Consider the following 16552-nt stretch of genomic DNA (forward strand, 5'->3'; position numbering starts at 1 on the left):
AGATGTGACTGTAGTATAAGGTGTGTGATCTCATGTCTGATCACAATGTCATTATATCCAGTGATGTCAGTAATGGGGGCGGGGCTGTGACAACCTCTCAGACATGATATAGAGGATGGTTGTCAGCAGTAATAGATGGAATAGATGTGACTGTAGTATAAGGGGTGTGGATCTCATGTCTGATCACAATGTAATTATATCCAGTGATGTCAGTAATGGGGGCGGGGCTGTGACAACCTCTCTGACATGATATAGAGGATGGTTGTCAGCAGTAATAGATGGAATAGATGTGACTGTAGTATAAGATGTGTGATCTCATGTCTGATCACAATGTAATTATATCCAGTGATGTCAGTAATGGGGGCGGGGCTGTGACACCTCTCAGACATGATATAGAGGATGGTTGTCAGCAGTAATAGATGGAATAGATGTGACTGTAGTATAAGGTGTGTGGATCTCATGTCTGATCACAATATAATTATATCCAGTGATGTCAGTAATGGGGGCGGGGCTGTGACACCTCTCAGACATGATATAGAGGATGGTTGTCAGCAGTAATAGATGGAATAGATGTGACTGTAGTATAAGGTGTGTGGTCTCATGTCTGATCACAATGTAATTATATCCAGTGATGTCAGTAATGGGGGCGGGGCTGTGACAACCTCTCAGACATGATATAGAGGATGGTTGTCAGCAGTAATAGATGGAATAGATGTGACTGTAGTATAAGATGTGTGATCTCATGTCTGATCACAATGTAATTATATCCAGTGATGTCAGTAATGGGGGCGGGGCTGTGACAACCTCTCAGACATGATATAGAGGATGGTTGTCAGCAGTAATAGATGGAATAGATGTGACTGTAGTATAATGTGTGTGGTCTCATGTCTGATCACAATGTAATTATATCCAGTGATGTCAGTAATGGGGGCGGGGCTGTGACAACCTCTCTGACATGATATAGAGGATGGTTGTCAGCAGTAATAGATGGAATAGATGTGACTGTAGTATAAGGTGTGTGGTCTCATGTCTGATCACAATATAATTATATCCAGTGATGTCAGTAATGGGGGCGGGGCTGTGACAACCTCTCAGACATGATATAGAGGATGGTTGTCAGCAGTAATAGATGGAATAGATGTGACTGTAGTATAAGGTGTGTGATCTCATGTCTGATCACAATGTAATTATATCCAGTGATGTCAGTAATGGGGGTGGGGCTGTGACACCTCTCAGACATGATATAGAGGATGGTTGTCAGCAGTAATAGATGGAATAGATGTGACTGTAGTATAAGGTGTGTGATCTCATGTCTGATCACAATATAATTATATCCAGTGATGTCAGTAATGGGGGCGGGGCTGTGACACCTCTCAGACATGATATAGAGGATGGTTGTCAGCAGTAATAGAGGGAATAGATGTGACTGTAGTATAAGGTGTGTGGATCTCATGTCTGATCACAATGTAATTATATCCAGTGATGTCAGTAATGGGGGCGGGGCTGTGACAACCTCTCAGACATGATATAGAGGATGGTTGTCAGCAGTAATAGATGGAATAGATGTGACTGTAGTATAAGGTGTGTGGTCTCATGTCTGATCACAATGTAATTATATCCAGTGATGTCAGTAATGGGGGCGGGGCTGTGACAACCTCTCAGACATGATATAGAGGATGGTTGTCAGCAGTAATAGATGGAATAGATGTGACTGTAGTATAAGGTGTGTGGTCTCATGTCTGATCACAATGTAATTATATCCAGTGATGTCAGTAATGGGGGCGGGGCTGTGACAACCTCTCAGACATGATATAGAGGATGGTTGTCAGCAGTAATAGATGGAATAGATGTGACTGTAGTATAAGGGGTGTGGTCTCATGTCTGATCACAATGTAATTATATCCAGTGATGTCAGTAATGGGGGCGGGGCTGTGACAACCTCTCAGACATGATATAGAGGATGGTTGTCAGCAGTAATAGATGGAATAGATGTGACTGTAGTATAAGGGGTGTGGTCTCATATCTGATCACAATGTAATTATATCCAGTGATGTCAGTAATGGGGGCGGGGCTGTGACAACCTCTCAGACATGATATAGAGGATGGTTGTCAGCAGTAATAGATGGAATAGATGTGACTGTAGTATAAGGTGTGTGATCTCATGTCTGATCACAGTGTAATTATATCCAGTGATGTCAGTAATGGGGGCGGGGCTGTGACAACCTCTCAGACATGATATAGAGGATGGTTGTCAGCAGTAATAGATGGAATAGATGTGACTGTAGTATAATGTGTGTGGATCTCATGTCTGATCACAATGTAATTATATCCAGTGATGTCAGTAATGGGGGCGGGGCTGTGACAACCTCTCAGACATGATATAGAGGATGGTTGTCAGCAGTAATAGATGGAATAGATCTGACTGTAGTATAAGGTGTGTGGTCTCATGTCTGATCACAATGTAATTATATCCAGTGATGTCAGTAATGGGGGCGGGGCTGTGACACCTCTCAGACATGATATAGAGGATGGTTGTCAGCAGTAATAGATGGAATAGATGTGACTGTAGTATAATGTGTGTGATCTCATGTCTGATCACAATGTAATTATATCCAGTGATGTCAGTAATGGGGGCGGGGCTGTGACAACCTCTCAGACATGATATAGAGGATGGTTGTCAGCAGTAATAGAGGGAATAGATGTGACTGTAGTATAAGGTGTGTGGTCTCATGTCTGATCACAATGTAATTATATCCAGTGATGTCAGTAATGGGGGCGGGGCTGTGACAACCTCTCAGACATGATATAGAGGATGGTTGTCAGCAGTAATAGATGGAATAGATGTGACTGTAGTATAAGGGGTGTGGTCTCATGTCTGATCACAATGTAATTATATCCAGTGATGTCAGTAATGGGGGCGGGGCTGTGACACCTCTCAGACATGATATAGAGGATGGTTGTCAGCAGTAATAGAGGGAATAGATCTGACTGTAGTATAAGAGGTGTGGTCTCATGTCTGATCACAATGTAATTATATCCAGTGATGTCAGTAATGGGGGCGGGGCTGTGACAACCTCTCAGACATGATATAGAGGATGGTTGTCAGCAGTAATAGATGGAATAGATGTGACTGTAATATAAGATGTGTGGTCTCATGTCTGATCACAATGTAATTATATCCAGTGATGTCAGTAATGGGGGCGGGGCTGTGACAACCTCTCAGACATGATACAGAAAGGGCCATATTTACAACATGCAGAGTTGTCACAAATATGCAGCATGAGTTACATGTCGAGATTTTGCAGATTCACTATGGATCTCACCCCTAAGCACAGAAAGTCAATCACAAGTCCACAATATGATGTGTATGTAGTTGTTCTGACCCATATGGATTCAACCAAAGGCCACTCTTACATGCTGCTCTAACAGCCTTTGACTGCCACACGCATATCTGTATTGTAGCTGCAACCAGGAAATGCAGCTTTAAGCAACTTGCCACTTGTGCTTAAAGGGGTACTCCGGTGGAAAACATTTTTTTTTTAAATCAACTAGTGCCAGATTTGTAAAATACTTCTATTTAAAAATCTTAATTCTTCCAGTACTTTTTAGCTGCTGTATACTACAGAGGAAGTTATTTTACTTTTGAATTTCTTTTCAGTCTGATCACAGTGCTCTCTGCTGACACCTCTGTTTGTGTCAGGAACTGTCCAGAGCAGGAGAGGTTTACTATGGGGAATTGTTCCTGCTCTGGACAGTTCCTGACATGGACAGAGGTGTCAGCAGAGAGCACCGTGGACAGACAGAAAAGAAATTCAAAAAGAAAAGAACTTCCTCTGTATTTTACAGCAGCTGATAAGTACTGGAAGGATAATGATTTTTAAATAGAAGTAATTTACAAATCTGTTTAACTTTCTGGCACCAATTGATTTAAAAAAAAAAAAAATGCTTTCCACCGGAGTACCCCTTTAAGATTCCCCGATAATTGTGACCACCACCTTGTTTTGCCACTATACAGCAATGTGCGCAGCAGCTGCAGGCTGTTAGTGCTCCTCAACATGGGTGCCTAATAGCAAATACAGAGGCTGGATACAGGCTGGCTGCACTTATAGATAAAACTGCTGCTAGTATAGTAGAAGGTGTATGGATCTCTGTTTGAACACAATGGGGGATATTTATCAAAGTTGTCTATGTCCCCCATCAATATAGACCAAACTACAGAGGGTTAGTCTGGTCTATTGGGCGCCTAAGTTATCAAAAGGCGCACGGCTCTTGATAAATTATGTGCACAGACTTCGGGATCTATGCTTTAGACTGTAATTAAACCTGCTCCAACATGGTCTGACATTTCGGCGTACTTTTAGCCGATGCGACTTGTCGCTGAAAAGTCGCTTTTGATAAATTCAGCACCAATGCATTTTCCAATGCATTTCCGTTTATAATAGACAAGAATGCATCACGTTCTAAAAATCCTCTAGAGCAAAAGTCGCAAAAAAGTCGCACATATTTAGACTGCGACTTTCTGTGCGACAAATGTAGACAGGAAAAACCAGTCTAAATCCTTTGATAAATCTCCCCCAATGTATGGACAGCTGCACAGGTAACAATGTAATGAGAGAGATATACATTTTGAATGTTTGTTGTGTTGCTTCTATTACGTGCCAGCTATGTATTTGCTCCCTCCCCAGTGTGCAGGCTTATTCTGGCTCAGTTTTGCAACCCTGGTATGAAGCAGTGGGGAGTTCAGCTCTGTGGCATCTGCTGGTTACAGGAACTCTTGTGAAACTTTCCACTTGCTATTTTTTGAAGACATTTCCTGATTGCCGCTGTAGCTCATTGCATTCTGAACTCTGCAAAACCACTTCCTCTGCAGAACATCTCACCCTCACATGTAGATCTGACTGTGCTATGAATGGCTCGTCTAATGCTGCCATAGATGAACAGAATGTATAATACAAACACCCTTTAAAAGGATTAAAATCCCAGAACTAGAGGAAAGATTAAAGGGGTACTTCAGTTCCTAAAGTAGACAGAGGTGTCAGCAGAGAGCACTGTGGTCAGGCAGAAAAGAACTCCAGAAAGAAATACAACTTACTCTGTAGTATACAGCAGCTTATAAGAACTGGAAGGGTTAAGATTTTTTTTAATAGAAGTTATTTACAAATCTTTTTTAACTTTCTGGCACCAGTTGATTTAAAAAAAATTTTTTCCAGGGAAGTACCCCTTTAAAGCTTCCTTCAAACATACTTTTTGGAAAAGTGTTTTTCTGCCCTGAAAAAACACCATGAAAACACTGCACTTTTTTGTCCTACATGCAGTTTTTGTGGTAATTTTCCCATAAAGTACTTTTTTCAGTTGTATTTTCCTTAAATGGGCAATGTCACATTAAAAAACTTTGTAGAGACATGTAAAAAGTTCTGATCAGTCGGCGTCTGAGTGTTCACTCCCTGACTGATCGCTTGCAAGAGTCAAGTGAAGAGCAAACCAAGCATGTACTTTCCCGTCTCTGTGCCATGTGACCAAGACAAGCTTACAGTGTAAGCCTATAGGATTGTTAGAGAGCGGAGAGAAAAGCATTCAGCTTTTCCTGGCTCATTCTAGCAATCGGTCAGGGTCTGAATACAGGCAGATTAGTAAGTTAAAGGGGTATTCCAGGCAAAAACTTTTTTTTTTATATCAACTGGCTCCGGAAAGTTAAACAGATTTGTAAATTACTTCTATTAAAAAATCTTAATCCTTCCAATAGTTATTAGCTTCTGAAGTTTTCTGTCTAACTGCTCAATGATGATGTCACGTCCCGGGAGCTGTGCATGGTGGGAGAATATCCCCATGGGAGCTGCACAGCTCCCGGGACGTGAGTCATCAGAGAGCAGTTAGACAGAAAACAACAATTCAACTTCAGAAGCTAATAACTATTGGAAGGATTAAGATTTTTTTAATAGAAGTAATTTACAAATCTGTTTAACTTTCCAGAGCCAGTTGATATATAAAAAAAAGTTTTGGCCTGGAATACCCCTTTAAGACTTTTTATATCAATGTAGAATTATGTATGTGCTGTTCTGGGTATGTCTAGTGCTGGGTGACAACCTCTATGGGCACAGTAAAGACCACCATCAGTGATTGCCAATCACCATCTAGACCTGGAAAAGCCATAAATGGCTGAACAGAAGATTCAGGGGTGACCATTATATTTGGGGGTTTGGGAGGGTATAATTCTACCTGTGAGTACTGGAACTTCTCCCAGTAATGACTTCTTGTACTTCGCTAAACTTTCATCTTCCTTGTCCAGCTCCTGGATTTCCTGAAGAGTCTTTTGGGGTGGAGGTTTGTAATTTAGTTTTCCATCCAACTCATCATCATCCTCTATGTCATGGGCAACTGCCTCCTGTTCTGTCATAGTGATCTGAGGGGGAGAAAATAAAATGTAATTAAATGAATCATCTAGATGTATCTGAGAATGGAATGGACAAGCAATATATTGATAATAGATTTACATATTTTGTTTGGCTATGGGCACATTGAGACACTGGATCAATATGGCTTCTCCTCCACATTGAGACACAGATTTTTATGGCTTCCCTCATGCACTGAGGCACACGACCACTATATTTTTCATCATATATTGTTGCACAGGATCACAAATGGCTTCCCTCAAACGTTGAGGCGCAAGGTCACTATGGCGTCCCACACACTCTAAGGCACAGGATCAGTGTGGCTTAGAATCAGTATTTTTTCTCCCCTACACTGAGGCACAGGATCACTATAGCTTTGAGTACACTGAGGCACAGGATCCCTTTTGGCTTCCATCAAACATTGAGGGACGAGATTACTATTGTTTCCCTTCTACTCTGAGGCACAGGATTATTATGGCAGCCCTCGCACTAAGGCACAGGATTATTATGGCAGCCCTCGCACTAAGGCACAGGATTATTATGACAGCCCTCGCACTAAGGCACAGGATTATTATGGCAGCCCTCGCACTAAGGCACAGGATTATTATGACAGCCCTCGCACTAAGGCACAGGATTATTATGGCAGCCCTCGCACTAAGGCACAGGATTATTATGACAGCCCTCGCACTAAGGCACAGGATTATTATGGCAGCCCTCGCACTAAGGCACAGGATTATTATGACAGCCCTCGCACTAAGGCACAGGATTATTATGGCAGCCCTCTCACTAAGGCACAGGATTATTATGGCAGCCCTCGCACCAAGGCACAGGATTATTATGGCAGCCCTCGCACTAAGGCACAGGATAATTATGACAGCCCTCGCACTAAGGCACAGGATTATTATGGCAGCCCTCGCACTAAGGCACAGGATTATTATGGCAGCCCTCGCACTAAGGCACAGGATTATTATGGCAGCCCTCGCACTAAGGCACAGGATTATTATGGCAGCCCTCGCACTAAGGCACAGGATAATTATGACAGCCCTCGCACTAAGGCACAGGATTATTATGGCAGCCCTCGCACTAAGGCACAGGATTATTATGGCAGCCCTCGCACTAATGCACAGGATCGCTGTTGCTTCCCCCACACACTGAGACACAGGATCACTATCATTTTCTTCACACAATGAGGCCCATGATCACCATTGCTTCCTTCCTGCAGTGAAACACTATGGCTTCCCCTGTACTAATTGTTCTGATTCAGAAAAGTCCAAGCCTTAAAAGGAAATAGTGGTGAAAGATGTACGAGAATTTAGTGACTGACAAATGTGAGATTGCACCAGGAAGTCATCCTCTCCACGACAGAACACGTGTCAATACTTCTCTGTGTCTCTATATGCTGCAGAGCTGTGAAAAGTTGCCAAAGGAACAACACTAATAGCGCACGCTGAATATCTTACCGTAGCTAAACTATACACAGTGCCTGGAAATATTGTTTAGAAACCACAAAAAAATCATCCAGGAATCACATAATAATGCTCAGGATGCTCCGAAGCCCCATTGAGGTTCAAATAATTTTTTTATGAATTTTTCAAGAAAATGTTTTCACAAAACCGAATTGGCCAATAGATAACAAACATGGCCAAAAGAACAATACAGAAATAAATACAACAGAATCAAACAAATTCTTTAGAAATGATCCATTGAGGATGAATGTGCACTGCTGCTCTATTTATTTACCAGAGATTTGTCCTCCATTCCTGAGATCTTTCAGGGTCCCAGTGGTTGGACCACCACCAATCTAAAGAATACAACTAGTATGACATTACAAAATGCTTACACTAAGCTAATATAAGCAAATACAAATGAGCAGCATGCATCCCCTGAGAGAGATGTGGTAACATACAAAGAGTAAAGAGTAAGAACATAATCCATCCATATAATGGAATCCGAGGAGTGCTTGCCTATAGATTAGTTTTGCACAGCAGACCATGCCACCCTGATGTGTGCCCACCCCCCTTTGTGTATGTACCTACAAGGCAGATAAACAAGGGCAGCAGGTGCCGTAGAGGAGTCTGGAATGGGTGAGCATGGCACCAGCATCTCTTGCCTCGTGAGCTGTGACTTCACACTGATCTTTACTTGGCTTTGGTTGAGCCTTTAAGTGGATCACAGACATATGTGAGAATTACCCTGTGTGGCCTGATCATCCTGCTGAGTAGGACTTCATGATCATCTGATATGGAGATACCAAGTAGTATGAAATCTCCAATCTTATACACAATGTACAGTACTGAGATAACATTATATCTGGCACTGATCACTGATGGGAGTGAAGAAATCTCCAGCCCCGCCATCACGAGTCTATTACTGATATCACACCTACCTCTTATAACGCTGCTGATCTTTTATGGGCTCCAGACTATAGGCTTAGTGGCCCATTGTATGTTGAAAATAACCTGAGACTAGAGATGAGCGAATTTACAGTAAATTCGATTCGTCACACACTTCTCAGCTCGGCAGTTGATGACTTATCCTGCATAAATTAGTTCAGCTTTCCGGTGCTCCGGTGGGCTGGAAAAGGTGGATACAGTCCTAGGAAAGAGTCTCCTAGGACTGTATCCACCTTTTCCAGCCCACGGGAGCACCTGAAAGCTGAACTAATTTATGCAGGAAAAGTCATCAACTGCCGAGCCGAGAAGTTTGTGACGAATCGAATTTACTGTAAATTCGCTCATCTCTACCTGAGACCATTGTACGTTTAGGGACCACTATACTTTAGTTGAATAGTATATTGCAGATACACTGAAGACTGTTGCAGATTTTAATAATTAGCTTTAATAGGAAAGACAAAATCCACTACAAAGGCCTGGCACTTGCCAAGCTGCAGTAGCAGTGGATGTATTGTGCTGCACATGGCAGAATTATACAGACAGGGCACGTTTTGGCAAATCACTCTACTTGCCTTACTAGTCCTACTGCAACTTGGTGAGAGTTTGGCGCTATATATATTTCTATTATAAGGTCCAGTTCCCCTCCACGTGCCGACAATTCATTACTATAAATAAAATCGGCAGCCATTCTGCAGCATATCTGCCATATGTGAACATACCGTAAAACTCATAGGCCCCTGAACGAAGTTAAAGGGGTATTCCAGGAAAACACTTTTTTTGATATATATCAACTGGCTCCAGAAAGTTAAACAGATTTGTAAATTACTTCTATTAAAAAATCTTAACCCTTTCAGTACTTATGAGCTTCTGAAGTTAAGGTTGTTCTTTTCTGTCTAAGTGCTCTCTGATGACACGTGACTTGGGAACCGCCCAGTTTAGAAGAGGTTTGCTATGGGGATTTGCTTCTAAACTGGGCAGTTCCCGAGACACGTGTCATCAGAGAGCACTTAGAGAGAAAAGAACAACCTTAACTTCAGAAGCTCATAAGTACTGAAAAGATTAAGATTTTTTAATAGAAGTCATTTACAATTCTGTTTAACTTTCTGGAGCCAGTTGATATATAAAAAAAATTTTTTTCCTGGATAACCCCTCTAAATTTAGTGATGCCTCCCACTACATAATCCATTAACTCTTATCATACTGGATCTGTATACACTGTAAAATATACATCTCGCAAAAGCCAACGCAATAGAGAACCGACAGGGTCCAGCAGTGAATTGTGAGGTACTGCAACAACCTGAAACTGAAGAATGTGCCTTTAGCTCTGGGTGTGACTACAGCGTAAAGTACATTGTTGATATTTTACCAATAGCTCAGAGCCTGTTTTTTTGGCATTAAATAGTCTCAAATCATGGTGCCTACCAAAGTTGTGCACTGTACAGTGTTATCATGAAAAAAAACCTCATACAGTGGTCCCTCAACATACGATGGTAATCCGTTCCAAATGGACCATCGTTTGTTGAAACCATCGTATTTTGAGGGATCCGTGCAATGTAAAGTATAGGACAGTGGTCTATAACCTGCAGACCTCCAGATGTTGCAAAACTACAACACCCAGCATGCCCGGACAGCCGTTGGCTGTCCGGGCATGCTGGGAGTTGTAGTTTTGCAACATCTGGAGGTCCGCATGTTGAAGACCACTGGTATTGGAGGTTATACTCACCTGTCCCCGCCGCTCCGGACCGTCACCGCTGCCCTGGATGTCGCCTTCCATTGCTGTCGCCGCGTCACCGGGGTGTCCCCGACGCTCCGGCAAGGCCTCTGCTTCCCCGGCATCCTCGCTCTCCGTTGCCGCCATCACGTCGCTACGCACGCTGCTCCTATTGGCTGACGGGACGGCGTGCGCAGCGACGTGATGACGATGATGGAGAGCGCTGACGATGCAGGGGATCCCGAAGAGGACGTGCCGGAGCCCCGAGGACAGGTAAGTGATCGTCAGCGGACCACACGGGGCACTGTAAACGGCTATCCGGTGGCAGCTCAAACAGTCTGCGCTGCCGGATAGCTGTTTTTGTGATGGCCCCATCATACAAAAGCATTGTATGTTGATGCTGCCTCTGAGAGGCCATCATATGTTGAAATGATCGTATGTCGGGGCCATCGTAGGTCGGGGGGTCACTGTAAATGCAAATGACTCTCAACTTGTCGTAATGCCACTCCCTGCAACATCAGATGATGATGGGAGTGAGCGATTTACTTTTTACTGTCAAGTAAAAAATTGTCATTAGGTTTAACAATAATCATTATTGATGAAGTTATACTGTGACAAGCAGTGATATGGTTGTAGGTTATGCTGAGACTTGTAGTTCCCCACCTTCCGGCAGTAAGTAAGTTGTTGTCATCTGACCCACACCCATCCATATATCCTGGACATGTTAACCATCTCACTCACCTCCCCGTCACTTCTAGACAAAGCTGCTTACCAAGACGTGGCCTGCTCTGCTCCGGACAGAAAGCTCCTTAATCTGGTCACTGTGCTCGACAGTTAAAAAAGGGAAGGAAGGACGCGAGAGAAGAGGACGACCCTCCTCTCTGCAAAACCACCGCACAGGAAGCTCTTGTCAGAATTCAGAACAATCATTACAAACTGGTACTCAACCAGTATCTGAAGAGAACTGACAGACACCAAAAATGATGGGGGAGTAGTGCTATGGGCCAATATGAGACAGTATCACACATGATAGGCTTATATGGATTGGTTCAGAAGACAGTATTGCACATGACAGGCTTAGATACAGCAACTTAGAAGACAGTATCACACAATAGATTTAGATACATGAGTTCAGCAGACAGTATCACACAATAGACTTAGATACATGAGTTCAGCAGACAGTATCACACAATAGACTTAATTACATGAGTTCAGCAGACAGTATCACACAATAGACTTAGATACATGAGTTCAGCAGACAGTATCACACAATAGACTTAGATACATGAGTTCAGCAGACAGTATCACACAATAGACTTAGATACAAGAGTTCAGCAGACAGTATCACACATGCTAGGCTTAGATTCACAAGTTAGACAGTATAACATGATTATACACTTCATTATTATACACTTCTTCAACTTTACATGATTGTGGTTGTTGTGCTGAGATGTTTTTCATTCGCCATTATCTATGAATCTCTTTTGTTACTATGATAAAGAGATCATGAGTTTAGGGACAGATGATTTCTTCTTCTTCATGTTGTAGCCGGAAATGTGATCATCCCATATGATCTCAAAGATAAGAGACACCGAGGCTTGAGCTCACAACTGTATTATACTGGGGCCACATATAGATACTTGGGTGGGAAAGGCTTTTTCCCATCTGAGACATCCATAGCGTAACTACAGGATATGCCATAGATATCTACTGGATGGGGGTCCTCTGGAACATCTCCAGAACAAGGGTCACTGACCCCACCTACAATGGCCAGGATTATGGAAACAGCCAAGCTCATTGTGTTTTATCGTTTCCATAACTTCCATAGAAGTGAATGGGAGTTATGGAAACTGGGAACTATGATGATTCTATAACTCACAAATTATAGAAACAGTGATGCTTATTTTTTTTACTCCCATGTACTTACCTAAAAATGTACCAACAAAAATGTGAGATAATGAGTATGCTGGTGAGACTAGAATGTTCATTATCATTTGAAAAAAATAGGGGGGAGTACAGATCCCAACCATATTGTGACCTTAATTCATATGTGGTGAGCCACGGTGAATGGCGGTACCACGGGATGTAGCGGTGTAGGTGAATGGGGCAGATGGTATTAACCCCAGGGGCAAGGTGTTATTAGCCCCTAATGTTCATGATGCCAGAGTGGTCTGCGGGTATCGGGAACCACCCAAACAATATCTCTGCTATCTCAATGGCTAGGCAGTGAAATGAGAGTCCATTACCAGGTTATGGTTTAATGGAGGCTTTACTGAGGTCAGACAGTTGTTATAGTCTCTACAGCTCGCCAGAATCCCAGAGAGGTGGCCAGGAACACAGAAGGACCACACTGCTTGCTGGGACTAGTTGTACTTGTAATAGACTTTAGAAAATTGACTTTAGGCTTGACTAGACTGTAGGTAGGGACAGCAGACATAGACTTGACTTACTGGAAGTGACTGTAGATTTGAGGCTTTTCAGGTAGCTGGACACTAGCACTGAGACTGAGCACTGAGACATCTGGTCTCTCTGTTCCTCAGCAAAAGAGGCAGATTGCAGCACCTCCCTTCCTTATAAAGGGGGGCTGTACTAGAAGCCCATAGATAAAGCTGCGGGTCATATGTTAACCTGGTGCCCTCTGGGTAACATGTGATAACATAAACATAACATGTGACATTTCACAGGTCCTTTAGAAATTTACTGGAGTCCTCCAAAGGTCCTTTATACTGACTATACGTTGACATACTGACTATAATCCTATTACATTAAATAACACTATAACAACAGCAGGGGAGACACTGCAGCAGAGCCCCCCAGGTCACTGAGGGACTGAACCTGACAGGGCCTAAGTGTAGTGCAGGACCATGTCCTGTACTGGGAGATCACCCATAGAAAAAAAAGAAAAAGAAAGGTATCATAGACAGTAGGGGGGGGGGGGGAGAGAGAGAGATTTATTAAAACCTGTCCAGAGGAAAAGTTGCTGGGTTGCCCATAGCAACCAATCAGATCGCTTCGTTCATTTTTTTAACCTCTTCAGGACATAGGGCGTATGGATACGCCCTGCATCCCGAGTCCTTAAGGACCGAGGGCGTATCCATACGCCCGTGGGAATTCCGGCCCCCACCGCTAGCCGGTTGGGGACCGGAGCCGGATGCCTGCTGAAATCGTTCAGCAGGCATCCCGGCATATCGCCCAGGGGGGTCATTATGTCCCCCCATGTCGGCGATCGCCGCAGATCGCTGGACAATTCAGTCCAGCGATCTGCGGCGATTCCGGGTCAATCGGGTCTCCAGTGACCCGGTGACCCGGAATTACTGGCTGTTCGGGGCCGTCTCTGACAGCCCCGAACAGCCAGAGCCTGCAGGGGTGAGGTGGCACTGGTGCCACCTCACGATCGCCCTGATTCGTCGGCCGGATTACCGGCCGACCAATCAGGGCGCCTGCTGCGGGTGTTACTCCCGCACCCGCTCCGCCCCTCTTCTGGAGGACGTGAGCGGGTGCGGGACGTGCACCCCGGGTGCTGGGGACCCCGATCCCCGATCCCCGGCGCCCCTGTTGGGATCGGGGCCCCAGGAGCAGCTGCGGCGGCGAGGGACAGTCCTGCAGTGTGGATCGTTGGAGGTGAGTGACAGCCTCCTGCTGTTGCCTAGCAACAGCTCCCAGCATGCAAAAAGGGCATGCTGGGAGCTGTAGTTATGCAACAGCAGGAGGCAGACCACCACAACTCCCAGCATTCCCTTATGGGCATGCTGGGACTTATGGTTTTGCAACAGCTGGAGGCACATTCTTTCTATGGAAAAGTGTACCTTCAGCTGTTGTATAACTACAACTCCCAGCTTGCACAATCAGCTAAAGTGCATGCTGGGAGTTGTAGTGGTGCATCTGGTGGTTGCATAACTACAACTCCCAGCATGCCCGTTGGCTGTCGGTGACTGCTGAGAGTTGTAGTTTTGCAACAGCTGAAGGCACACTGGTTGTGAAACTCAGAGTTTTTTTTTACCTAACTCAGTGTTTCACGACCGGTGTGCCTCCAGCTGTTGCAAACTACAACTCTCAGCAGTCACCGTACACCATGCACCGTACATGCTGGGAGTTGTAGTTTTGCAACAGCTGGAGGCACACTGGTTGTGAAACACTGAGTTAGGTCCCAAACTCAGTGATACATAACCAGTGTGCCTACAGCTGTTGCAAAACTACAACTCTCAGCAGTCACCGACAGCCAACGGGCATGCTGGGAGTTGTAGTTATGCAACAGCTGGATGTCCCCCCCCCCCCCCCAAATGTGAATGTACAGGGTACACTCACATGGGCGGAGGATTACAGTAAGTATCTGGCTGCAAATTTGAGCTGCCGCAAACTTTCTGCTGCAGCTCAAATTGCCAGCGAGAAACTACTGTGAACCCCCGCCCGTGCGACTGTACCCTAAAAACACTACACTACACTAACACAAAAAATAAAATAAAAAGTAAAAAACACTACATATACACATACCCCTACACAGCCCCCCTCCCCTCCCCAATAAAAATTAAAAACGTCTGGTACGCCACTGTTTCCAGAACGGAGCCTCCAGCTGTTGCAAAACAACTCCCAGTATTGTCGGACAGCCGTTGACTGTCCAGGCATGCTGGGAGTTTTGCAACAGCTGGAGGCACCCTGTTTGGGAATCACTGGCGTAGAATACCCCTATGTCCACCCCTATGCAATCCCTAATTTAGGCCTCAAATGCGCATGGCGCTCTCACTTTGGAGCCCTGTCGTATTTCAAGGCAACAGTTTAGGGTCACATATGGGGTATCGCCGTACTCGGGAGAAATTGTGTTACAAATTTTGGGGGGTATTTTCTGCTTTTACCCTTTTTAAAAATGTAAAATTTTGGGGAAAACAAGCATTTTAGGTAAAAAAATAAAAAATTTTTTACATATGCAAAAGTCGTGAAACACCTGTGGGGTATAAAGGTTCACTTAACCCCTTGTTACGTTCCCCGAGGGGTCTAGTTTCCAAAATGGTATGCCATGTGGGGTTTTTTTTGCTGTCCTGGCACCATAGGGGCTTCCTAAATGCGGCATGCCCCCAGAGAAAAATTTGCGTTCAAAAAGCCAAATGTGACTCCTTCTCTTCCGAGACCTGTAGTGCGCCAGCAGAGCACTTTTCACCCCCATATGGGGTGTTTTCTGAATCGGGAGAAATTGGGCTTCAAATTTTTAGGGGTATTTTCTGCTATTAGCCTTTTTTAAAAAAAAATTTTTGGGAAAACAAGCATTTTAGGTAAAAAATTTTTTTTTTTTTTACATTTGCAAAAGTCGTGAAACACCTGTGGGGTATTAAGGTTCACTTTATCCCATGTTACATTCCCCGAGGGGTCTAGTTTCCAAAATGGTATGCCATGTGTTTTTTTTTTTGCTGTTCTGGCACCATAAGGGCTTCCTAAAGGTAACATGCCCCCCAAAAACCATTTCAGAAAAACGTACTCTCCAAAATCCCCTTGTCGCTCCTTCCCTTCTGAGCCCTCTACTGCGCCCGCCGAACACTTTACATAGACATATGAGGTATGTCCTTACTCGAGAGAAATTGGGCTACAAATACAAGTAAAAATTTTGTCCTTTTACCCCTTGTAAAAATTCAAAAATTGGGTCTACAAGAACATGTGAGTGTAAAAAATGAAGATTGTGAATTTTCTCCTTCACTTTGCTGCTATTCGTGTGAAACACCTAAAGGGTTAAAACGCTGACTGAATGTCATTTTGAATACTTTGGGGGGTGTAGTTTTTATAATGGGGTCATTTATGGGGTATTTCTAATATGAAGACCCTTCAAATCCACTTCAAACCTGAACTGGTCCCTGAAAAATACTGAGTTTGAAAATTTTGTGAAAAATCGGAAAATTGCTGCTGACCGTTGAAGCCCTCTGGTGTCTTCCAAAAGTAAAAACACGTCAATTTTATGATGCAAACATAAAGTAGACATATTGTATATGTGAACCAAAAAAAAATGTATTCGTAATATCCATTTTCCTTACAAGCAGAGAGCTTCAAAGTTAGAAAAATGGTAAATTTTCAAATTT

At 43.7% G+C, this 16552-nt stretch overlaps 3 protein-coding genes across 12 annotated transcripts in view; 2 read left to right on the plus strand and 1 right to left on the minus strand.

Annotated features, from left to right (window-relative positions):
- The window catches only part of ARHGDIB (Rho GDP dissociation inhibitor beta), a 28038-nt gene extending 14989 nt beyond the window's left edge, over positions 1-13049 (minus strand). The window contains exons 1-2 of one of the 3 annotated variants that reach the window (XM_056525075.1): positions 12944-13049; positions 6217-6400 (exon numbers count right to left, since the gene is read on the minus strand). In XM_056525075.1, the coding sequence (XP_056381050.1) occupies positions 6217-6394 (178 nt within the window). In that variant the 5' untranslated portion in view covers positions 6395-6400; positions 12944-13049. Of the gene's footprint in view, positions 1-6216; positions 6401-11234; positions 11377-12943 lie in introns of those variants that run through there. The other 2 variants (XM_056525073.1, XM_056525074.1) reach the window with 2 other exon arrangements.
- The window catches only part of PDE6H (phosphodiesterase 6H), a 239388-nt gene that overhangs the window by 199957 nt on the left and 22879 nt on the right, over positions 1-16552 (plus strand). Inside the window, exon 1 of one of the 8 annotated variants that reach the window (XM_056525090.1) lies at positions 13385-13404. The exons of the other annotated variants lie outside the window; for them this stretch is intronic. The gene's annotated coding sequence lies outside the window, so the exon portion shown is untranslated. Of the gene's footprint in view, positions 1-13384; positions 13405-16552 lie in introns of those variants that run through there. 8 annotated transcript variants of the gene reach the window in all.
- On the plus strand, positions 6430-7579 carry LOC130277461 (uncharacterized). Its single transcript, XM_056528133.1, has 2 exons — positions 6430-6444; positions 6857-7579. Exons 1-2 carry the CDS (start codon positions 6430-6432, stop codon positions 7577-7579), a joined length of 738 nt encoding a protein of 245 aa, XP_056384108.1.

The sequence above is a fragment of the Hyla sarda genome, chromosome 6 (assembly GCF_029499605.1).
Source record: "Hyla sarda isolate aHylSar1 chromosome 6, aHylSar1.hap1, whole genome shotgun sequence".
NCBI lineage: Eukaryota > Metazoa > Chordata > Amphibia > Anura > Hylidae > Hyla > Hyla sarda.